The sequence below is a fragment of the Sus scrofa genome, chromosome 9 (genome assembly GCF_054392235.1).
Source record: "Sus scrofa isolate SSC_HxYL_T2T_F1_AM1 chromosome 9, Sscrofa_HxYL_maternal_Yorkshire_Landrace_v2.0, whole genome shotgun sequence".
NCBI classification, from domain to species: Eukaryota; Metazoa; Chordata; class Mammalia; order Artiodactyla; family Suidae; genus Sus; species Sus scrofa.
In genome coordinates, this window is record NC_139391.1 from 6350964 (window position 1) to 6374792 (window position 23829).

General features: G+C 54.3%; 1 protein-coding gene and 1 long non-coding RNA gene across 28 annotated transcripts; one reads left to right on the forward strand and one right to left on the reverse strand.

Annotated features, from left to right (window-relative positions):
• Positions 1 to 107: 107 nt before the first annotated feature.
• Positions 108 to 23500, reverse strand: PGAP2 (post-GPI attachment to proteins 2). Of its 27 annotated transcripts, none has more exons than XM_021062440.2 (9): positions 23396 to 23458; positions 17473 to 17618; positions 15477 to 15497; positions 12449 to 12623; positions 7235 to 7309; positions 2315 to 2567; positions 2045 to 2151; positions 1328 to 1436; positions 108 to 1131 (listed from the first exon to the last, which is right to left on the reverse strand). In XM_021062440.2, the coding sequence occupies exons 4-9, from the start codon at positions 12611 to 12613 to the stop codon at positions 1001 to 1003; spliced, it is 840 nt and encodes a 279-aa protein (XP_020918099.1). In that variant the 5' UTR covers positions 12614 to 12623; positions 15477 to 15497; positions 17473 to 17618; positions 23396 to 23458; the 3' UTR covers positions 108 to 1000. The 27 variants fall into 27 exon arrangements, with proteins under 27 accessions (XP_020918099.1, XP_084831215.1, XP_020918090.1 ...); XM_084975089.1 differs by having other exon boundaries at positions 2057 to 2151; positions 7141 to 7309; XM_021062431.2 differs by having other exon boundaries at positions 7141 to 7309.
• Positions 8623 to 13216, forward strand: LOC110255393 (uncharacterized). The gene is made up of 2 exons (XR_014814548.1): positions 8623 to 9337; positions 11284 to 13216. It is a non-coding gene; the product is annotated as an uncharacterized LOC110255393 (long non-coding RNA).
• Positions 23501 to 23829: the final 329 nt, after the last annotated feature.

Consider the following 23829-nt stretch of genomic DNA (forward strand, 5'->3'; position numbering starts at 1 on the left):
ATGGAATCGCACGCTGCATGGACTTCCTCCCTCCATCCCAGGGGCCTGTCCCTCACCTCAGTTCCATTAAACAGAGATGAGCCCCCAAACAAGCCTAGCGCAGACTGTTGGGAAAAAAAAAAAAAAAAATTTTATTTTCCTTTGAAATAAAATGTACAACCCCAAGAGCAGAGGGCCTGAGGCAGTGGGGAGGATGGGATGGGGTGGGGGGACACCAGAGAGCCCGTTCTGGGTGGGAACCTGTGCCTCTGACCCCTCTACCTGACACCTGTGCCAAGGAGGAAGCGTCTGTAAGCCAGAGATTTCGGAAGGGGAGGGAAAGACGAGCTGTGCCAGTGTTTTTTCTGGATCTTATCCCTGGGGGGCAGAAGGCAGAACCCCCCCACCTCCACCGGGAGACGCACAGGCTGGCAGAGCCCTTGGAAATCATAGATCCCCCACCCGCCACCATCCACACGGACACGCGGAGGCCCAGACAGAGAAGGGCGCACACCAGTCAGAGGTGAGGTCAGGCCTAGGACACCTGGGCAGCCTTAGCGGGACCGTGGCCGTGGGCCTGACTGTGCAGAGGAAATTCTTAGACACATTAGTCAAGTGAATGACCTCACGGGGCGAGATGGCTGTGGTTTTCTGGTAGCAGCCGCTGCTCAGTGGTCCCTGACCTCAGCGCGAGGTGGCTCTGTAAAGGCCAAGAACCGGATGGTGGTTAGAACCTCAGGACTTTTTTAGCACCAGACGGTGAAGCTCTCCTGCCAACTCGGCTTCTCAGGGCTTCCCAAGTACAGGTGGTGCTGTCTGAAGGCCCTGGTGCCTTCCAGTGGGCGGGGGAGAGGAGACCCCAGCAGGGCCGGGTAAAGCCGTGTCCTGTGCCCGCCCACCCTTCCCCTCTGCCCAGCTTCAGGAGGGCCCCGAGAGGACACAGGGGGTAGAGGACGGCCAGAGTGGTATCTTGTTCCTGGTGTCGGGGCAGTGGGCCTCTCGCCCAGCAGGAGAGAAGGGTTTAGAACCGTTTTTCCTCAGGCTGGGAGGCGATGAGCAGCTCCTTGTTTCCAAAGTCCCACCAGGCCGTCATGTGGAATGCCATGTTGGTCAGGACAACAGTGTACTCCAAGATGGCAAAGATGGTATACACTGTGGCAAGGACACAGGGACAGGGCATGCTCAGCCTCCTTCCCCGCCCGTCAGGGGCCTCCGTGCGTCACCCCCACTGCATCGCCACACAGAGAACACAGCGGCAGCAAACCCCGAGACCACTGTCTACACGGCAGGAACACCACAACTGCCCCAGAGCCCCTGGGGCCACCTACAGGTCCTAGCGCGCTCTCACCTCCAGCCTCACAGTACATATTGTGCCGAAAGTAGACAGCCAGCGCCGTGAAGAAGGAGACGAAGTTGATGATGAAGAGCCGCTGTTTCCAGTTGTAGGACTTGCGGTCCTGCGGGAGGGGCCCTCTGATCACCCTGCAGCCTGTGGGTCCCTGTGGGCAGCCTCCCCTTTCGGCCCCAACTCCTAAGGGCCGAGTCTGACCTCCCTTGGTTTTGGAAGGGGGCACAGGCGGGGGCAGCAGGAGTGATGGGCGTTTCATATCCCTACACTTGGGGGTGTAATAAGGCCCAGGGGCAGGGGGTCCCTGTCCCTCCCACTGCAGAGGGATGAGTATGAACGTTACTTGGAGTTTCCCACCATCCCTCCACCTCTAGATACTGTGGGGAGAGCGTGTGGGGGGGGGGACTGGAGTTATGACAGACCACAGCCCCCTGACTCGGGGTCCCTAACCCGGCGCTGCCTGGGGGCGACCCCTCCTTCTCCCCCCCCCCCCCCCCCGCCCCCGCAGCTTCCATCTCTGCTCTTCTCCAGGCTGCCACCCAAACGCAGCCCTGGATTCGGACCAGCCCCCCTCCCCGTGGCCCCAAGCCCCGCCCCAGCGCTCGGTCCAGTAGAACCCGCGCTCCCGCCTCACCAGGACCGGCATCCCTGGGACCAGCGTCCCTGAGTTTCCTCGGGGCCGCCCGGGCCCCCCCCCCCGCCAGGGGTAGACCGTACCTCCGGACTTACTGTGTGCTTCTTGGTCAGGCGCCAGAGGATGCAGGTGAGCAGCATGTGACTGAGAGATGAGGCGATGAACACAATGAAGGCGTTTTCATGGATGGCTGCGGGGAGAGAGGGCGGTTGGGGCCACCAGGGCCCCGCGGGGGGAGAGCAGTGGGGGGGAGGGGGAGGGGGAAGGGGGGTTGCGGGGGGGAGGGGAAGGGGGGAGGGCGGGGAGGTCCCCCCCCCCCCCCCGCCCTTCCCGGCCCGCCTCTGGGCACCCACTGAAGTCCTCGGAAGAGGAGACGTAGGTGAGCACGAGCAGCGCCAGGTTCTCCACGACGTTGAGGCCGAAGTTGAGGCGGCAAAGCTGGCGGTAGCAGGGACCCGGGAAGGCACAGCTGAGGTAGTAGTTCCAGTAGGCGAAGGCCACCAGGAAGCGGGGCGCCGAGTGCAGACCGATGCAGAAGCGCCACACGTAGCGCTGGGGCACCTCCCCGCCTATGGCCGAGCTCACGGAGGGCAGGTAATTGGGCACCTAGAGAGGTGTGAGCCATCTGGGTGCCGGCCCCCTGCTGGCCCGCCCACCGTGAGTCCTTCCACCCCTGTATCCCCTTGACCTTCAGAAGGCCCGGCTCCCACCCCTCCCTCCAGGTTCTGGGCCCCCAAGGTGCCTGGTTCTCATTCCCCAGCCAGCCCGGGGTGCCTGCGGGGCACAGTGGAACCGGCTCCATCTCCCTACAGGGGCGGGGAAAGCTGGAGACAGGTGCAGATGCTCTCCCAGCCACTGCTCAGGGCTGGGCCCTGCATAACGCCCTGCAGTTGGTTTCAGGAGGCCAGCACCCCAGATTCAGTCCCAAGGACAGAAAAGAGTCACAGACCATCTGAACTTCCCTGGGAGGTCACTGGATTCACTGCCCAGCTGAGCTGTTCCTGACTGCTCCCAGCTGCACCTGTTCTGCTCAGGGGCGCCAAGGCAGCAGAGGGTGCTGTGAGACGCTGGGGGGGCTGGGCCAGAAGGTACCCCCACTCTGATCATGTTTAAGAAAGAAGGGTGCTTCTAATCTGAGGTCATCTAAGAAAGTGATCGTTTTCTTTTTTTTTCTTTGGCTGCACCTGTGGCAAGCAGAAGTTCCTGGGCCAGGAATGGAACCCACACCACAGCTGTAACCAGAGCCACAGCAGTGACAATGCTGGATCCCTAAAAAGGCTGAGCCATGAGGGACCTCCAACCCTGTTCTTATGCATCTCTCTCATCCATCTCTCCTTATTCTTCTAGGAACTGGAGTGTGTGTGTGTGTGTGTGTGTGTGTGTGTGTGTGTGTGTGTGTGGTAGGGCCACACCCACAGCATATGGAAGTTCTCAGGCTAGGGGCCGAATTGGAGCTACAGCTGCTGGTCTACACCACAGCCACAACACAGGATCTGAGCCACGACTATGACCTACACCACAGCTCATGGCACCACCAGATCCTTAACCCACTAGGCGAGGCCAGGGATTGAACCTGCAACCTCATGGTTCCGTCAGATTCGTTTCTGCTGAGCCATGGCGGAAACTCCTGGAATATCATTCTTTAAAGCAGAGGAAGTAAGATAATATCACACAGCTGCAGGACTGGTGTGCTGCTTATATGGGAAGGTGCAAGAATTGGGGATGGGTGAACAGTAGTTTCAATGGGGCAGGGAAGCCAGGAATCTCTTAGACTGGGGGGCCTACAGCAGTGCTTCTCAAACTAATATGCATACGACTCACCTTGGGTTGTGAGAGAATGCAGGTGTGGAGTCTGAGAATCTGCATTTCTAAAAGATTCTATGATTGCGGAAGCTACCGGTCTGTGGCCCCACTTTCTATGGACTTTTTAGATTTTCAGCAAGAGCCAGAACAGCGCCAGAACCCAGCAACGCAGAGAGGGGATGAGCCTGCTGTGACCACGGCAGGGCCAGTCCTCAGAGACGGACTTCTGGAAGATCCCTTTCTCCCAGTGGGGCTGCTGAATGGGTCCCAGCAGTGACTGGGGAGACAGGCAGTGATGGAGGCAGGACCAGCCAGGGCCTTCACAGCCTCACAGAAAAGGAGATGCGTTCCCCCTCAGCCCTGTCAGAGGAAGCTAAGTGCAGAGCTCTCGGAGAGAGGGCGATGCTCTCAAGGCCATGGCTTAAGATGTGGTACCTTGAGACCAGGCTCAGACATTGGCTCTGAGCAATCAGTGAAGAGGCAGCCTGGAGGCTTTGGAGCCACACAGACCTGGGTCTGCGTCCCAGCTCTGCTTTTATCAGCTGGGTGACCTTGGGCAAGTCACTGCACCTCTCTGAGCTTTAATGTGTTCATTGGCAAAGTAAGGATGATATCACCTACCTTGCAGGGTGATGGTGAATCCCGAATATAATGTGTACAAGGCATCTACCGTTTTTGGTACGCAGCGGGTACAGAGGGCTTTCAGAAGACAAACTTCCCTGAAAAGCCTGCAAATCGGCCGTAGCTAGGTGGCTGTAACGTGGGAAGGCTAACATAGGGGCGAGAGGTGCAAATCCTATCTTCACTGGACACTTCTGAGACTTCCGAGCCTCCTTACTGAGCTTTTCTGCCCCTCTGAGTACGTCCCTGAGTAGTTAGCAGCAGGAATGTTGCCGCCACTTCCTGGAATGTTCATTCTGAAAAATCCAGCCCCAGTCTCAGCTGCCTTAGGGGGAAGAGTACCAGCATCTAAAGCGTGGCTGGGAGAGCCCAGACCAATGCTGGGAAACAGGTAAAGAGTAGAGATGGGGGAGTTCCCGTCGTGGTGCAGCGGACACGAATCTGACTAGAAACCAGGAGGACGGGGGTTTGAGTCCTGGCCTCGATCAGTGGGTCAAGGACCCAGCAGGGCTGTCAGCTGTGGTGTAGGTTGCCGACGCGGCTTGGATCCTGCGTTGCTGTGGCTCTGGCGTAGGCCAGCAGCTGCAGCCCTGATTCAACCCCTAGCCTGGGAACCTCCAGGTGCCACGAGTATGGCCCTAAAAAGCAAATAAATAAATAAATAAATAAATAAAATTTAAAAAAAATAAGAGCAGGAATTGTCTCCCTCATCTCTCTCTCTCTCCCTCTCTCCCTCTCTCTCTCTCTCTCTCTCTCTCTCTCTCACACACACACACACACACACACACACACACAACCCCTGCCATCCCAAGTACATAGGTTCCACACTCACCAACTATACCAAAAAAAAGCAACATCAGGAGCTGTCAGAGCCCAGGTACACAGCTCACCCCAAAACTCTCCACAAGCCCAGGGCTAAGAGTACGGAGAGACCGGAACACAACCCTTTTCCCCAAGACCGGAAACTCTGGCCTGGAGGACAGGGCAGGGCAGTGGGTTAGCAACGCACACGGTCTAAAGGCAGGGATCCTCTCTACTTGTTATCTTAGCTCCTCCCATTTCACCATTAGAGACCCCTTCTTTGGGCCTCAGATGAAAGTCCCCTAAAATTATGGATCACTTTTCTTTATAACTTACTGCCCACCCGCCCCCCGACCCCATCCACCCCGGCCCCTTGCCAACTGGACAAAAACTGCCATTCCTATCAGTCTTACTGGCTCCTGGCTTCGGGGCTCCATGCCCTCTTCTCCATCCTCATGGTCGCCATCCTGGCTCCGGTCCCCCCTGTACCGCGAGCTATTACACTAACCTCCTTACTGGTCTCCCTACTCTTGGGGAGTATGTTTGTTTGTTTGGGACATGTGGAAGTTTCTGGGCCAGGGATCGAACCCATGCTGCAGCACTGACCGAGCTGCCGCAGTGACAGTGCTGGATCCTTAACCCACCGCACCACAAAGGAACTTCACCCCCTGCCCTTAAATCTGTTCTCCACTCAGGAGCCAAAACCGTCTTCTAAAGCTCAAATCTGATCATGGCCCTGTCCTGCTTACAATCTTTCCAAAGCTCACTATTGCCCTCTAGATAAAATCAGAAGTTGTCAGCATGGAATTCATAAAGATCCTTCTGTGGAGTTCCCACTGTGCCACAGTGGGTTAATAATCTGGCTTGTCTCTGCAGCAGCGCTGGTTCGATCCTGGCTGGGTGCAGTGGGTTAAGGATCCAGTGTTGCTGAAGATGTGGCTTAGGTTGCAGCTGAGACTAAGATCTGGTCCCTGGCCTGGGAACTTCCATATGCCCCAGGCACGGCTGAAAAAGATAATAAAAAAAATAAAAAATAAATGAGGACACAAAGATCCTTCTTCGCCTCCACAGCAACAATTCTCCCTCCTCCAGGAAGCCAAGCTGGGTTAAGTGCTTCTCCTGGGCCCCGCCACCTCTTTGCTCCCTTTTATCACGAAAGGAATCTCATCTCACAGTACTGTGACTATCTGTGCCTAGGTCTGTCTCTTGTAGGAATAAGACGCTGGGAACTACACCAATATTTTGTAATAACCTAAAAAGGAAGAGGCTCTGCAAAAAGAATAGATCGATATGCATGTATAACTGAATCACTTTGCTGTCACCTGAAACTAACACAACACTGCAAATGAACTACACTTCAACTAAAAAAAAAAAAAGAATAAGACGCTAGTTGTCCGTGTCCAATTCCATGCCCCTGACCCAGAACCTCCAGCCCTGGGCCCTTAGGAGAAGCAGAGTTGCTAGAGGCAGGAACTCCTCCTAGGCTTCTAGCTGGCAGAGCCCTGAGTGGGCACGGTCATGGGGCCTGAGGCTGCTGGAGGAGAAGCGAAGCTGGAAGAACCCGGCGCAGAGCTAGGGGTCCTCTCAGGTCAGGCCCCTCGTCTGGGCAAAGCCATCTGTTACTTCTCCCGGCTCCTGGCCTCATCCTTCTCCTCAGCCTTGGCCTCCCGCCCAGTCTGGGCCTTCTTCAGCCCCTTCTCCCTCTCCCAATCTTGCCTGCCTGTTCTCACCCTTCCCGTCTGCCACACCCCCTCGGCTCCCTGCACCCTCTCCGACCCTCTGCTACTCTTGGAAGACTGGGACCGACTTTCCCAAGTCCCCCCGACCTCTGACTACCCCCCCACCCCTCTCCCCTCTTTCCATCCCCCAACTTTCTCCTCCTATTCTCTGATTCCAGCTTATCACCATCTCCTGACCTGGCCTTGACCCAGGTGCTGGGGAGCCTGGCACTCACCCCACAGTCAGTGGCCACCGTGTACTCAAAGTGGAACACCAGGGACCAGATGATGCAGAAGAAGAAGCCGAACACGGGGAAAGTGATGACCCACCAGATCATGGCGGTGAAGCGGAGCCGGAACACGGTCCCATCGGGGTCCAAGGGCTGGGAGGCCGCAGAGAACATCCTGCAGGGAGTGGTGCCCAGGCGGGCGAGGGACGTGACTTGAGGCCTGGCGGGAGACCGTGGCCTCGGAAAGCGGGCCTTTTCCAGAGCTGGCTTCTCGGGTTAGGGAAGAGCCAGTGCAGAAGGCGAAGGAAGGGCCTAAGAGAGAAAGGACAGCGACGACGCAGAGGAGCAGGAGGTGCGGAGGGAACCGGGCAGGGACAGCAGAGGGCGGCGGGGTCGCTCACAGGCGCCCCCTGGGCGCACTGGTCCTTTAGGTGCATCTCTCGGAGTCTGCAGAAAAGAGGCTCCCGGTGGCCTGGACATGGGGGCTCCGACGGCCCTCCTCCTTCCCCTCACCCTGATACCCGCGCAGGAGAAGGGTCAGAGGTGGAAGGGGTGTTATTCCCATTCCACGGAAGAGAAGATGAAGGCCCAGAACTTTGCCAGGATCAAACATCGGGCCTCAGGCCTGCTGCCTAACAGCTTAAGGCTCCACATCAGGCTTTCTTCAGGCCAAGAAACCCAGACAAACGACGCTTGGCTCAGACGAGCCCAAGCCCTCCCGCGGACCCTGTCTGACCGCATTCCTGCTCCTCACCCAAGGTTGACGAGGAACAGTGGGAGAACCCCCAAATCGATTTCAGTGGGACCGCAGGCTGCCAGCCGTCTCAGCCCCAGGCTCAGAATGATCCAAGCCTCAGGCCAGCAGTACCCTGACCTTAAGATACCAGGGTCCCTCCAAGAAGCCCAGACCTCTCGCGCCTTCCTAAGACCACGTCACCCAGTCCAAGCTTTTCGGGCATCAGAGGGTCATGGGAACCTTCTCCACCCAGGTTGAGCCTTATGTGCTGGGCCGGACCGAGGAATGACAGACCTAGACTAAGGAGGTGGCTTCTTCTGCTCCCTCTCCCCCCCGGCCCCCAAGGCAGAGAACTCCCTCCGCACCCCCACCGCCCCGACCACCACGACACATCAAGCTGGGCTCCCTTCTGGAGGACAGATAGAGACGGCTTTATGCTAAAAGGCCTAGGACCCAAGCTCCCCTTGGTACTCAGACCTCCCTCCATTAAGGGAACCTAGTCCACCGGCTGAGCTCAGCATCAAGGAATCGGGGAGGGGGGGCTGCACTACGCGACACTCACACTGGGTGCTGAAGGATCCCGGGCTCGGGTTGAGGGCTCTGGTCAGACTGAGACTGTTCTAAAATGAGGGTCCCACCCCCAGTTCCCTAGTGCCTGCCTCCCGCCCACAGAGCCCAGATCTCCACGCCTGCTCAGGCACACAGCCTTCCCAGGACCAAAAAGGTCATGTCATAATCCCAGAACAGTCTGCAAAGGTAAGAAGCAGTAGTGGCTGCGGTCAGCCTCCAGCAGCTTCCTTGCCAGAGACGGGGGTGGGGACCTTTCTGAGGCTTGAATCCAGTGATATAGGCAGGTTTCTAGAAGGGAAAGCGAGATAGCAGAATAGGATTTAGCCCCTTTTTGTTGGAGCAGGATCGAGCATGTTCGCTGGGCCCCGTTAGAGAGCTAGCTAATAGAGAGCTAGCTAATCTTAGATTCAGAATTAGCTTAGACAATAGATGCAGGATCCAAAAGAGATCTAGACAGACCTGAATGTGAGGTATCGGTGTCCAGCTTATATCTGCGCAGAAACAGCTGGGAGCAGCTCAGGCTGATTAACAGAGGTCTAAAGGCTAGTGCTAGGAATGGTCCTGCTTTTTGGCTGTACCGCCCAGGCCATAGGAAGTCCTGTACCCTATCAGAGCCTAGGAGAGAACAGTGATCAGCTGGGCCAAGCCAGCTTGGAATTATGCTGAAGGAATTGCAACTATGCTACCTGAGAAGAGTAAAGGCCGGGGACTCCCTTCCCCCACCCCGACTGCCTTCCCATCTCTGCAGGGCTGGCTGGAAGCCAGATGGGAAGCTCCAGGGGTCTCGAAGCAGAGCCAGAGCCAAGACAGAGCTTCACCAGAAAGAGAGTGTATGCTCACTGTACGAAAGAGCTTGCTGGAGTTCCCGATGTGGCACAGCAGGATCGGCCATGTCTTGTGAGTGCTGGGATGCAGGTTTGATCCCCGGCCTGGGACAGTGGGTTAAGGACCTGGCGTTGCTACACCTGTGTGCAGATCTGATCTGATCTCTGGCCTGGGAACTCCATGTGCCGCGGGGCAGCCGAAAAAAAAAAAAAGAAAGAAAGAAAGAAAGAAAAAGACCTTGCTATCTGTTAGTTATTAGGTATCCTCAGGACAGGCTGCCTAAGTGGAGTTCCTGTCATGGCTCAGGGGGCTTAAGCCCTATTAGTATCCATGAGGATGCAGGTTTGATGCCTGGCCTCACTCAGTGGGTCAAGGATCCAGCATTGCTGTGGCTGTGGCGTAGGCTGGTGGCTGCAACTCTGATTCCACCCCTAGTCTGGGAACCTCCATATGCCACACCTGTGGCCCTGAAAAAAAAAAAAAGAATAGGCTGCCTGGGGAGAAAAGGTGGCCCCCATCCTGGGGACATGCAGGCAGAGCCAACATCATCTAATTATAGAGATATTAGACTAAGGCTACTTTTTTTATTTCTGAGGTTGGCCATTCCTGGGATACTCTGGGTAAGAAATTCAAAGCATATATGAAATTGCCCAGGTGATTCATCATAACAGTCCCAGGGAGTGCGGACAAAAAACTCCTGGGATCACTAGGGACTTAACCCTGCCCCAGAGGGGCCAGGTACACCTCCAGCAACTACCTTTGCCTTAGCCCCTAAGTAGCGGACTAAGAATGGGTTACAAGTATGCTGAGGTTATTGATTCCATTAGCCCTTGGAGCCAGCCACGAAGGCTAGAGCCTGCTCCATCCAACTCCATATGCCTTACAAATGTTATAATTTTCTGTATGGGCTATGACTGCATCACGTCGTGCTTTCCTTTTTCCTAAGGCTCTGGGCTGGTGTGTGTGTGTGGCGGGGGTGGGGGGGCGGGGTTCCTATCCATCTATTCGGCAAATACGTGCTTTATTTAAATGCAATGCCCACCGTGAAGAACTCCCAGTCTAGCAGGGAAGAGACACAAGTACGATGTGATAGAACCCTGTGAGAGAGGAAGTTCCGGCGGAGCATGGTGTGTTAAGGATCCTGTGATGCTGCAGTACAGGGTCCATCCCTGGTGCAGACAGAAAAAAAAAGAGTACTAAAAAAACAACAACAACAGGAGTTCCTGTCGTGGCTCAGTGGTTAACGAATCCGACTAGGAACCATGAGGTTTCGGGTTCGATCCCTGGCCTTGCTCAGTGGGTTAGGGATCCAGCGTTGCCGTGAGCTGTGATGTAGGTTGCAGACACGGCTCGGATCCCGAGTTGCTGTGGCTCTGGTGCAGGCCGGCGGCTACAGCTCCAATTAGACCCCTAGCCTGGGACCCTCCATATGCTGTGGGTGCGGCCCTAGAAAAGACAAACAAGAACACAACAAAAACAGGGAGTTCCCATCATGGCTCAGTGGTTAACGAATCCAACTAGTTACCATGAGGTTGCAGGTTCAATCCCTGGCCTCGCTCAGTGGGTTAAGGATCCGGCATGGCCGTGAGCTGTGGTGTAGGTTGCAGATGCAGCTCGGATCCTGTGTTGCTGTGGCTCTGGCGTCGGCTGGTGGCTACAGCTCCAATTCGACCCCTAGCCTGGGAACCTCCATATGCCACTAGTGGGGCCCTAGAAAAGGCAAAAAGGCAAAAAAAAAAAAAAAAAAAAAACTGCACAAGAGAGAACCTAGGGAATTGTGGGCACCCCAGAGGAGGGAGTAATTAAGCTTGCTCTAAGGCGGCTGGAGAAGGCTTTTTGAAGGAGGAGACACATGAGCAATACTTTGCAGGATGCAGGTATGAAGAGGAGCTGGCCAGGGTAATGGAACACTTGGTGCACTTCCAAGGTGAGAGCTAGGTCAGGAGAGGCTGTTGCATGGACCCTTTCTGATTCCTCCCTTCAGATCACCTGGTCACCAGTCTGTCCTTCTCTTCCAGTCCTGTTCTCTCTGACAGCTCCCAGCCCTGGGTCTCATCAAACTGGCTGCCCACAACTCAAGGCCCACATCTAGGCACTGATAAATGGAGACGACGGAGAACTTCAAGTCATAGGAACCAAAGAAGCGCACCCTCGCCCGTGCCACTCGGATCCCACACCTAGTTGCACCCCTTTTCCTGGAGCAGATGCTCTTTATAGGCAGGCGGGCCGCCCAGCTGACTGGGGACCTTCAGAGCTCTCTGCGAGGCTGGTCCAAGGGCCCGCATCCAGGCTCTGCCCCCCGCCCCGCCCCGAGACCCTAGGCCACGTTCCTCTGCTGGCCTGCCTTCCAGTCTGAAAGTCCTCTTCCTCCTCCTGCTCCCCACCCTTCACACTCCCAGACCGTCCTCTTACTTCCTCTACCTGGACTTCGACGCGAACCCTGAGGAGGAGGAGGAGGAGGATGGGAATTATCGGCCCTGTCTTAGATTTGGGGAAACTGCAGCTCAGTCTCTGAGTCTCAGGCCATACAGTCAGAGGATGGACCAGGAGGGTAGTAACAAAGGCCCAAGCAGGCCGCATTCCAATAGAGAACTCGCACAAATGTCGTTCCGGCCCAGCATCCTGTCCAGAGCTAGGATCCACCTATGGAACCTCAGAGGTCGTGGGTTCTACCCTAGAAAACACGTGCACGCACACACAGTCAGGTCCCCAGCTGGGCGGGCACAGAGGCAGTCTCTCTTCCAAACTCACAGCCAGTAGAGTCACGTCCCTCACGGTCTCTCTCTCTCACACACACTCACACTCACATCCCCACAGAGACAGGCAGAGCCCCTGCGCCGCACTAAGCAGCCCAAGTGTCTGCCAGCCTAGTCTTGGTCTTCTCTTTAACCCCAGAAGGCCCTGGGGCTGCTGAATATGCCCCTCTGCGAAGGAAGGTTTGGGTTCTGGGTTCTGGGGTTGCCCAGCTTCTGGAACCCTGCCCCCCTCCAGTGACCTCCAGGGCAGGAACAGGGAGACAAGTCCTTGGGACCTCAATTTGCAGGCACCCCCGCCCCCCCGCCCCTCCAGCAGCCCAGTATGTTTGCTGGCTAATCCTGTTACAATAGAATCAGGACCTAAAAATGATCTGACTGGGCCTGACTCAGAGGTACTGGTGCCACCCCCCCCTCCCCCGAGCCCTACCCCGCAGTGTGTGGCCGTAGTCTCCTTGAAGTGGAAGAGCAGGGACCAGAGGATGCAGAAGAAGAAGGCGATAAGTGGACAGCAGACCATGACCACGGCCACCAGGGTGAAGCGAAGCCGGACCAGGGTCCCATCCCGGTCCAGCGGCAGTGGGACCTGGTACATCTTGTCAGACCTGGGGATGGAGGGGTGTGATGTCAGGGCCAAAGGGAGCAGGGCTGGCACGCAGCGAAGGCGGCTTGCGTGCTCAGTCCTCAGCTTGGCTCTACTACGGGGGTGGGGAGTCTGAGAAGGAGGCCATCCAGCCCCTAAGCCCAGGCAGCCACTGCCCCGGACAAGGAAGATGGACTCAGCATCCCAGGAGACATTCACCCTCAATTTCAGAGGAAAGACAATGAGCCAAATCGGTGATAAGATGAAGCTTGAAGACACTGGGAAAGATCCTCAGCCTAGGCCTGCCCTGACAGGCCTAGGACTCCAGGAGCTGGTAGAACGAGTCTCTCTTGTTTTAGGACTGAATCCTAAAACCTCTCAACAGACAGAATGGCCCATCTCCGCCGCCAGGCCTCGGAGCAGAACCTCCCACCAGCTCTCACTGCTTCACCCACCGGCCCAGGGCCCTTCTGCACCTTTGGTCCCTTCCCAGGCTCTGTGTGCCTGCACCACATTCCAGAAGGGATTCCATGGAAGCCAGCAGAGCCTCCAAACCCTGCTTGTCCAGGCCTGCTGCCTCACGTGCTCTGAGAGTAAAAGGCTTTGCAAAATCAGGCCTAGGGCTAGCCTGGGCTTGCTGTTTGCTGGAGAGAGCTGCCTGGTCAGCTTCTGGAAGCTTCCCTGTGCCCAGGGGTCTACCCACCCCCCCTTCCAGATACTAGGTAAGGGCTCCGCAGGCCTGCACAGGTGAGGCTATCCAAGGTCAGGTACGGCAATAGCCACATATCCCAGCAATCCCAGCCCAACCCCTCAGTGTGCAGGAGGGGACGTTGAGGCCAAGAAAGGGGCAGGACCCTGCTCGGGGCCGCACAGCCCATAGGAGGGAGGGCCAGCAGTGCGGGAGGTGTGGGGCTCACAGGTCACAGACTGCAGTTCTGGCCTTCCTGGCCCCTTCCTCTCTGGGCAGAAAGGTTAGGTTAGGTCAGGTTAGGAGGGGAAAGTCGGGGGAACCTGTCTGCAGAAGGAAAAAAGCTAAAAAAACAAGTCCTCGAGAGATGCGTCACTCAGCCCTGTGCCCATTTGAAAGACAGAGAAACCAAGACACAGAGAGAGGAAGGTTCCTCCTGAAAGCCACATGCTGAGCCAGAGAGAAAGCCATCCTCCGAGTTCAGGCTTCCTGTTGCCAAAAGAGCTCTGGCTCCAGACACACAAAGAACCTGCCCTCTGGACTCCAGGGCCTCGGCAAACCAAGTCCCGGCTCTTCCTGGTCCCGCCCTCAGGAGGAACCCTGTCCTCTGGGAGGCTGGCCTCCTGGAATCCGGAACAAGTCAGGAGGCTGTGTCTCTCCAAGGTCTTCACCCGCCTCTCTGCAGGCTCCATCACGCAGCCGGGCCAACTGCTCAAGCTCCTTTCTCCCTCTGGGGGCCAGGGCTTCCCAGGGGAGGTGGGAGTGGCTCTGGCGGCCCTCTCAAACCAAGCACAGTCCTGCACTCCTTGGATATCTCCAAACACCTCCCCCAGGCAGCCCAAACCCAGATTCTGTGGTTGTAATGGTATCCGTCGTCCCTTCCAGCATCCCTCCCTAAAGCCAGCTGCTCTGGATCCCTCAGGAATCCCTGGGATCCTCACTTCGAAGACCAGATCCTCAGGAATGGACAGGCAGTGCCCAAGGCAGGGGCTGATAAGGAGGTGTGAGGGAACCGTCTGCTCCATTTCTTGGAAGTACGCCTAATTTCCCTTTTAGCTGTGTGACCTTGGGCAAGTCACCTAACCACTCTGGACCTGTTTTCACAGCGGCACAACATGGTGCCCACGTGGTGTGGATTACTAAGAAGGCCATTCCAACTTGGCCATTCTGCCCTCCCAGGCCTGGGGACAGGGAGCTCACTATCGGAAGGGCAGCTGTGCAGCCCCAGCCAACGTGAACTTCCGCCCAGGTACCGCTTAACTCAAAAATGCTTTCTTAGGAGTATCCCTACCTTATTTCTGAAGATCCCTAAAGATCTTCTCAGCCTCCACCCCAAATCCACACCTACTGGGTGCCTTCTGAGGACCAGGCACCCTGTTTAGCACTAGAAATACCTGTCTCTTTTAATCCTCACTGTAATTCTGGGAGGTAGGGGCCAAAGCCAGTATATTTCCATTTTATTTCCATTTTACAGAAGAGGAAAGGGAGGCTCAGGGAAGTTAAAGACACTTGTTCAACATCACAAACTAATAGCTGGCAGAGCTGGGATTTGAACCTAATCTCTAGGGTCCCAAGGCCACTCACACCTCCATCCTCGGGCACCTGAGGGAGAATCTGGACCAGGAGTCCCTGCGGAGTGAAGGGCGCGCTCCCGCCCAACACCCGGCCCATGTCAGGGAGCAGAGGGCAAAGGGGTCAGGTCCGCAGGTCAGGACAGCAGCAGCTCCAGGGCCCGCACCCGGAGCCCCACGGCTTGGGGCGGGGCTCGGCCAGACCGCCAGGCCGAGCGCCCCCGAGTGGGGCTGCCCGACAGTCCCGCACACCCATGCCCATACTCACCCAAGCTGTGGCGGCGAGGAGGGCGTGCGGGCGTGCGGGCGCAGGCCAGCGGGGGGGGGGAGCCCGAGGGAGGCCCAGGCCGGCCCCGGGGGCGAGCGGCGGGGGGCCGGTCGGAGCGGGAACGGCGGGGGCGGGGCCGGCGCGCTGGGGGCGGGACTCGGGGAGGAAACTGCGCACAAATTCTCCACTGGCCCCGCCCCGCTTCTGACCCCTTAACTGAGCGTCCCCCCTCAGGCCTTCGCCGATCCAGCCCTGGTCTCCCCCACTAATGCCAGCTGCGTGGGGGCGGGCGAAAGAGCCCTGGACACCGGGATTTGACACTTTGGATAAGCCACTTTGTCACCTTACCTCTCAGCGGCGTTCCATCACCTGTTGAAAGAACACAGAATTAATACAACAGGGCCCCGAATTCTCTCATTGCCAGACCGCAGTCTCTACCCCTCCTCCTACCTCTAATCTAGAGGACTTCTGAAACATTAATTCAGTGTGGCCCCAGCCTTGGCGATCCTCCCCCAAACTTTGCTCCCTAGAGCCGAATCGGGGCATTTCAGCAAAGGCAAGAGCTCCTTCCAGGCAGTGAAATCCGGTGGGGCCCACCCAGAAACTCTGGGCCAGAGCTATTCCGGCCTTTGATCAGGAGAGGGCGCCCTGTCCCGACTGTCGCAGCACAGGGAGCGGATCTCCTGCCCCGCGCCCTGGGTCCCTCTTCGCCATCATCTCCAGAAACCAGCCCCCAGCCAGGGTTCCTTCCCCTCCCTGACCGACCCATAAAGGAGGGGAGGGGACTCTTGGCGACTTAGTAAAGACCGTCCTACCTCAAGAGGGAAGAAGAATGAAGGGATCAGTGGCTCTGGCGTAGGCCGGCAGCTACAGCTCTGATTAGACCCCTAGCCTGGGATTAGACCCCTAGCCTGGGAGTGGCCCTATGCCTCGCATCCCTATGCCTCGAGTCCCTATGCCTCGGGTGTGGCCCTAAAAAGACAAAAAACAAAACAAAACAAAACAAACAAACGAAAAGAATGAAGGGATCCGGAATCCCTCCTACAGTTATGTGCGGGGTTGGTGCCCGCAGCAGGTGGAGGACCTAGGAGCCAGACACTTTACCAGTCACATTTTTTGCATTTAAACCCCTACAGTAATAATTAGCACATTTAGCACTTTTCTACTTTTTATGTTTTACCATTTAATCCTCACAAAAGCCCTATTAAAATGCTTTTACTGTGGGATAGTACCATTAATATCCCCATTTCACCAATGGAAAACAAAGATAAATTTACCTACGTACACAGCTAGTAAGTGTCAGAATCGGGATCCAGGTCTGGCACTGGCGGTCATTCCCTCAACCACTATATACTGTTAATCCCCCAAGGCACTTCTAATCACCGCTTTGCAGATGGGGAAACAGAGGCCCCAAACGGATTATTTGTCAGAACCCTTTTGCATGCATCCAACCTAGGCCCCCTCTGTGGTAGGCAATGATGGAGGACCCAGAGCTATTTTGCTCATTCCTGGGGGCTCCAAGTCTGCAGGGAAGGTGTCTTACTCTAAAAACTACTTTTTTTTTTTTTTTTTTTTTTTTTTTGACAAGGAAGTTCCCTGGTCAAATCGGAGCTGCAGCTGCCGGCCTTCGTCGCAGCCACCCCAGATCTGAGCCTCGTCTTTGATCTATGCCTTAACTCACGGCCACACTGGATCCTTTAACCCACTGAGCAAGATCAGGGATCACACCTGAATCCTCATGGATACAAATCAGATTCTTAACCTGCTGAGCCACAACTGCAACTCCCCTGTTCCCTGTCTTAACCCCTTGTCTGCTCCTTTGGCCCTAAATACCATTTCCTGAGTCTGAGGCCCTTCTCCCTGCCTCTATACCACCTCCAATGCCTCACACCTGAGGTGCTCTAACTGGCCTTTATTTTTATTTTTTTGTTTTTTTTGCCTTTTCTTGAGCCGCTCATGTGGCATCTGGAGGTTCCAGGTTAGGGGTCTAATTGGAGCTGTAGCCGCCAGCCTACGCCACAGCCACAGCAACACAGGATCTGAGCCGCATCTGGGACATACACCACAGCTCATGGCACTGCCAGATCCTTAACCCACTGAGTGGGGCCAGGGATCGAACCCACATCCTCATGGATGCTAGTCAGGTTCATTACCCCTGAGCCATGACGGGAACTCCTCTAACTGGCCTTTAATTCTTTGGTAATTTGGGCAGTTCTTCACCCTCCAGTCCTGGACCTCAGTTTCCTCATCTGTAAAATGGTTTGGGGAACACCCACGCAATGGGGGTGGTGAGGGTGAGATGAGGTGACACAGCAGTGTGCCAGGGCGTGAGGAAAGTACTCACTACACCACACTGATCACAACGCCATGTATCCGCTACCGGCTGAACTCATCCTGACGGAGCCTCTTCTGAACGGTCTGACCTCCGCTGTCACTGGCCCCCCCGAGTCTGTTCCCTCCACCGTCAGGTGGAAAGACTATCAGTTACTCCTGTGAGGAAAAGTGCAAAAGAAGAATGGGTTCCTGCCACGTGCCAGGGACTATGCACATTTATTTCCTTCATCCTCTTAATAATCCGATGAGGTAAATTTGATGAAAGCCATTTTATAGATAAGACACTGAACAAGCATCTGAGTATTTAGTCTCGCCCTTATTCAGGAGGTGCCCAGGGCTTGCTGCACTGGCCTTTGTCCACTGTCCGAGCGGCTGCTGCTGCTGAAGCCCTCCAGGTCTCCTCCGTCCCAGTTAGTTTGCCTGGACCCTGGTCGTACCCCCTCCCCCCCGAGAGGCCTGTGCCCTTCCACCTTCCAGCTTGAGCCACCACTGCTCCCTCCCCTCTCCACATACACATTCCAGATCGTCCAAGCTGACAGAGCAGGTGTTTTCAGGGGTGTTCTAGGAGCATGAACGCAGCAGAGACGTGAGGGGAAGAAGGGGGCAGTGAAGGGGGGATGTACCTGCCAAGGAAGGCTCCCGGGGGAGGTCTCCCTCGCTGCCCTCCTGTCTCGCCATCCTTCCCCGTTATGGCCATACTGGTTCTTCTTACAAGGCATTTTGATCATATCTTGCCCTCGTGCCAAATTATTTCATAACTCCTCATGGCTTCCAGGATCAAGAGCAAATTCCTCAGTGTGGTATTCAAAACCTCTCATCATCTGGCCATCCTCTACTCCTCCAGCAACCACATATTTTGCCGTCTGGTTATCCACACTTTTCCACGGAGGGTCGCTTAACTTTCTCCTTCTCTCTCCCTATCCTCCAAGATCTGCCCCCTCCGCACCCCACAGGCAGCCTCGGAGGGCCTTCCGTCACACCCGTATTAGGGCTCTGACCACGATGAAGCAAAATACTTTTTTGCCCGTTTTCCCCACCTCCCTGGGAGCTCATTTAAGGACAGAGCCTCTACCCGTGACATTCCTTTCTTTCTTTCTTTTTTTTTTTTTTCTTTTTTTTTTTGTCTTTTGTCTTTTGTCTTTTTAGGGCCGCACCCAAGGCATATGGAGGTTCCCAGGCTAGGGGTCTAATCAGAGCTATAGCCGCCGGCCTACACCCCAGCCACAGCAATGCAGGATCCGAGCCACGTCTGCAACCTACACCACAGCTCATGGCAATGCCACATCCTTAACCCACTGAGTGAGGCCAGGGATCGAACACGCAACCTCTCATGGTTCTTAGTCGGATTCATTAGCCACGATGGGAACTCCCCTGTGCCATTAATTTCTGAATATCTCACCTTAGCCCAGGGGCAGGCATACAGTAGGAGCCCAGAAACATTTGCTGGATTGATTTAATTGAACTGGGTTTTGCAAGATGGGCAGGATTTAGATATATCAAGAAGAGATTTAGCAATGCAAGAAAAGCCTTTGAAGAATGATTGCTGGGGGTGGAGGTGGGGTCAGAGGGAGTAGGTAAAGTGGCAGGGACAGAAACAGTGCTAAAAGCATCCAGCTTGGGGCCAAACTCTGCCCTGCCTCCTGGGCAGCCTCAGGAAAGTCTTTCTGGATTAAGGAGTGTTCTTTGTTCTTCCCAGAGATCTTTTTCGTGGCAGAGACCCCCTTCTTGGATGGCATTAAACTCTCACCCCAGGCTCACCCATCTTGCTCTGGCTCCACTCAGCCTCAAATAGCAATTACATCTTCATTGTTCTTTAGAATATCCTTTGCTCCCCTGTCTCTTCCAGATGAAGTCCCAGTTTGCACCCATGGCTACACTGAGCTCTTCCCTGGCTTCATATCTTTGTTTTCCTTGCTCACATCTTCTCCTTGTCTCAGCAAACTCCACCCTTCCTACAATGGTATTTCGTTAGCACGTGACACTTTAGTAAGTTAGGAATGCATGTGGTAATTTCTACGGAGATCACCAAAAAACAGAGAAATAATTTAATTTCCAAACTGACACAGGAGGAAAAATGAAGTAATTCAAAAGATTGCAAGAAAGGAGATTTAAATGGCCAATAAGCATGAGCAAAGACAGTCAACATCCTTCGTCACTAGGGAAATGTATAAGAAAAACCCACAAAGAGATGCCACTTCACATGCTCTAGCATGGCTATGATTAAAAAAGAAAGAAAGAAAGAAAATGAAAAGCATTGGCAAAGATGTGGAGAAACTGGATCCCTTACACACTGCTGGTGGGAATGTAAAGTGGTGCAGCCACTTTGGAAAACAGTTTGGCAGCTCCTCCAGAAGTTCACACAGTGTCACCACACGACCCTGCCAATCCACTCCTCGGTATAAATACAAGAGAACTGAAAACTCATGTCCACCAAAAAACTGGTACACAGCAGTCTTATTCATAGCGGAACTATGGAACAATCATTATTCATGGTGGAAACAACGCAAATGCCATCCAGCTCATGAAGATATAAATAAACAAAATATGGTATACTCACAAAGTGGAATATTATTCTACTATAAAAAGGAATAAAGTACTGATACATGCTGCAACATGGATGAACCTTGAAAACATTACGCTAAGTGAAAGAAGTCAGACACAAAGGCCACATGTTGTATGATTCCCTTTATATGAAATGTCCAGATTAGGCAAATCCACTGAGAGAGAAAGTAGATCAGCAGTTGCCAGGAGCTGGTGGAAGGGGAGATGGGGTACGACTGCTAATGGGCTGGGGTTTCTTTTGGGATTATGAAAATGTTCTGGAATTGTACAGTAGTGATGGTTGCACAACCTTGTGAATATACTAAAACCCTCTGAATGGTACTTTTAAATGGATGAATGTTATATTATATGAATTATATCCCAATTTTTTAAAAAACCTGACAAAGAGGAGTTCCCGTCGTGGTGCAGTGGAAATGAATCCAACAAGGACCATGAGGTTGCAGGTTCGCTCAGTGGATTAAGGATCCAGTGTTGCTGCGAGCTGTGGAGTAGATCACAGACATGGCTCGGATCCTACATTGCTGTGGCTGTGGTGTAGGCCGGCAGCTACAGCTCTGATTAGACCCCTAGCCTGGGAACCCCCATATGCCGCGGATGCAGCCCTAAAAAGCCAAAAAAAAAAAAAGATCTGACAAAGAGCTAGGCCTCAATAAATGGTAATTATTATTATTACTGAAAAACAGAAGCTTCTTTTTTTTTTTTTTTTTTTGTCTTTTTGCCATTTTTTGGGCCACTCCTGCGGCATATGGAGGTTCCCAGGCTAGGGGTTGAATCGGAGCTGTAGCCACCAGCCTACGCCAGAGCCACAGCAACTCGTGGTGCAGCAAAAACAAATCTGACTAGGAACCATGGGGCTGCAGGTTCAATCCCTGGCCTTGCTCAGTGGGTTAAGGATGCGGTGTTGCTGTGAGCTATGGTGTAGCTCGCAGATGTGGCTCTGATCTGGCATTGCTGTGGCTGTGGTATAAGCCAGCAGCTATAGCTCTAATTCAACCCCCCTAGCCTGGGAACCTCCATACGTGGCCCCAAAAAGCAAAAAAAAGCAAAGAAAAACAAATCTAGAATCATCTATTCCTTTGATGATTCTGTAGTACTTAGAGGTCAGTCTCTTCCCTGGGCATCGGTTCTCCAGAGCTGCACAAACTGAGATCTCAGGCCATGTGTGAGAGAGACTGGGAGCTCCCAGGACAGAACTGGATTTCACTTAGCTCTGTCTCGGGCAGAAAACTGAGCTGTGGACATCTCTGGGCTCCTGATGTCCGGAGAGTGTTTGGCTCATCAAGCTTTTGTGAATATGCACCCAACTCCTTGGCTTTAGAGGGGAAGAAGGAAGACGATGGCAATCCAAGGGGCTTATGAGAATTAGGCAGAGTAAGAGTGTGCAGGCCCAGGAAGCCCTGGCCCACAGAGAAATCTTTCGTGGGCCGCATGCCTACCAGAGTACCTCATAAGAGGTCCTTCGACTTAGAAATCACCGTGGTCACAAGACATTTCTCCCTGGAGCACGCCTTGTCCGATGTCTCCCCCTCCAGCTGGCCCATTGGTATACACTACTTAAGAAGACTGGCTCCTGCACACCTGCCACTACTACTCTGGACTGACACATTTCTGAGCTCATTTTCTGGGACAGAATCCATGTCTTAGAATATTTAGAATGGGAATTCCTTAACATCGTTAAGGAATACAAACACTCTCTAGCATTTACTGAGGGCTGTGCACCAGATACCACATCAAGGGCCTTATCCACTTAATCCTCACAGCTCTGTGAGGCAAGTACAGTTATTACTCCCATTTTACAGACAAGGAAACTAAGGTTCAGGGGGGTTAAGAACTTTACTCACGCTCATATAGCTAATACATGATTGGGCTCAGATTTAAAACCCAGGGTCCTCTGACTCAAAAGTCCCATATTTCTCTTCTACTTAAGAAAGTAATTCAGGAGTTCCCGTCGTGGTGCAGTGGTTGACAAATCCGACTAGGAACCATGAGGTTGGGGGTTCCATCCCTGCCCTTGCTAAGTGGGTTGGCGATCCGGCGTTGCTGTGAGCTGTGGTGTAGGTCGCAGATGAGGCTTGGATCCCGCGTTGCTGTGACTCTGGCGTAGGCTGGAAGCTACAGCTCTTATTAGACCCCTATCCTGGGAACCTCCATGTGCTGCGGGAGAGGCTCAAGAAATGGCAAAAAGACAAAAAAAAAAAAAAAAAAAAGAGAGAGAGAGAGAAATTCACTCACTCATGCATGAAACATTTAATGTGCAGCTATGCTGCGCGCCTAGGAACATCGGAATAAATAAGGAGAGGAAAAGCTCAAACATAGGATTGAAAGGACTGAGGATTGAGGCGGGGAAGGTGAGAAAACAAGAGTCCATGAGGGCAGGGAGGAGAGCTTATGACTTTCTGATGCAGAGCACAGGCAAGAGAGGGTGGAGGGTAGGGACTGAGGTTTGAATGGAGGAGCTGGAGGAGTTGGGGGAAGGTGTCTGGAGTCAGAGGTTCAGCTTTACTATTTGACCATCCATAGATTTCTTTCTCTGTCCCCTCAAGCATCTACTGAACATTTATTTCGTTTCTCTTACCCATTATTTTATCTTTAGGACCACGCCACTTTTTGACTAATCCCTTGCCACCACTGAAAACACAGAGTGATTTATGTATGTTTTGGGCAGCGCCTATTTCAATCTATTAATGTCCCAGAAGGGGGTGGCCGCGTGGTAAATCTCAAGGTTTTGCTTTCTGAGCACAGTCTCGGCTATTTTATGTGGGACCCTTAGTCACTAGATCTACTTTCTAGAACAGACTCTACCCACCCTCTTGCAGGCTTCTGCTGCAAGTTAGGCCCTGGAGGAAAGGAACACCAGTGTGAAAATAAAACTGACCTTCAAGAGCCCTGCACAAAAGATAGGAAAGTAAATAACAGAATACAAAGTAACAAGGCTGTAACAGAGGCCTGCCCAAGCGTTACCCCCAACTCACTGGGAGAGATAGGCAAATGTATCCCAGAGAAGGTGGGAACATTTCAACCAGGACTTTATGAATAAGTAGAGCTTCCTAAAGTGCAGGTGGGAAACAAGTACCAGAACTGTTCTTTGTACCAAACCTTAAGTTGAGCCATGCCCTATGGCATCTCTAATGCTAACGTCTATTCTAGGGAAACAAGGAGGGGACGGTAGTGTTGGGGTTAGCATGGGTCAGCAGACAAGGAGGCCCGGTTTCGGGGCCTCGGAGCAGCTGCAGGTGAACTACGCGCGACAGACCTCCTAGGAGAGCCCTCCATCTGCGCACGTGGTCTGGCCAGGAAATGAGGGCAGGACGACTGGGGTGCTTTCCCATCACCTCCGGCTGACTGGGGCAGGGAAAGGGTAGAATAGTTACCATGCCATCCTGGAGTCTTCACTCTGATTGGCCCCAGCCTCAGCCGCCGGAGTCTCTCTGCTCCAAAGGAGGGGGCGGAGCCTTGGTATAACGTCATCACTCTTCTCCCAACCCCGCCCGATGTAGCCACTCACCAGCCCACTTCGAGGAGCCCTGTGTGACGTCACGACTCGCTCCCAGCCAACCACAGCGACGAGGGGCGGGACTCTGGGTCCCTCCCACCGCCCCTCCCCTTTCCTCCCCCTAGTTCCTGTGTCCCTCCTCTTCCCCCTCTCCCAGTTTCCCGAAGACAGCCCTCACGTTCGGTTTCAAAAGGCCCGTGGTCCAATGAGTAACAGGGAGGCCCTAGAGTGGCGGCGGCATCTACCAATGGGAAGACAGCGGGGGCGGAGCGGTCGCAGCGAGCCTCTGACGGCGGGCGGCGTGTGACGCAG

Bases quoted from the DNA above. Each gene is read 5' to 3' on its own strand.
- PGAP2 (XM_021062428.2), bottom strand. From the start codon at position 23,492: ATGACGTTATACCAAGGCTCCGCCCCCTCCTTTGGAGCAGAGAGACTC. The intron at 2,152-2,314 runs GTGGGTGCCCAG...CTCTCCCCGCAG, and splicing joins CTCCTCTTCCGAGGACTTCA to CCATCCATGAAAACGCCTTC. The intron at 1,132-1,327 runs GTGAGAGCGCGC...TCCTTGCCACAG, and splicing joins TATGTACTGTGAGGCTGGAG to TGTATACCATCTTTGCCATC.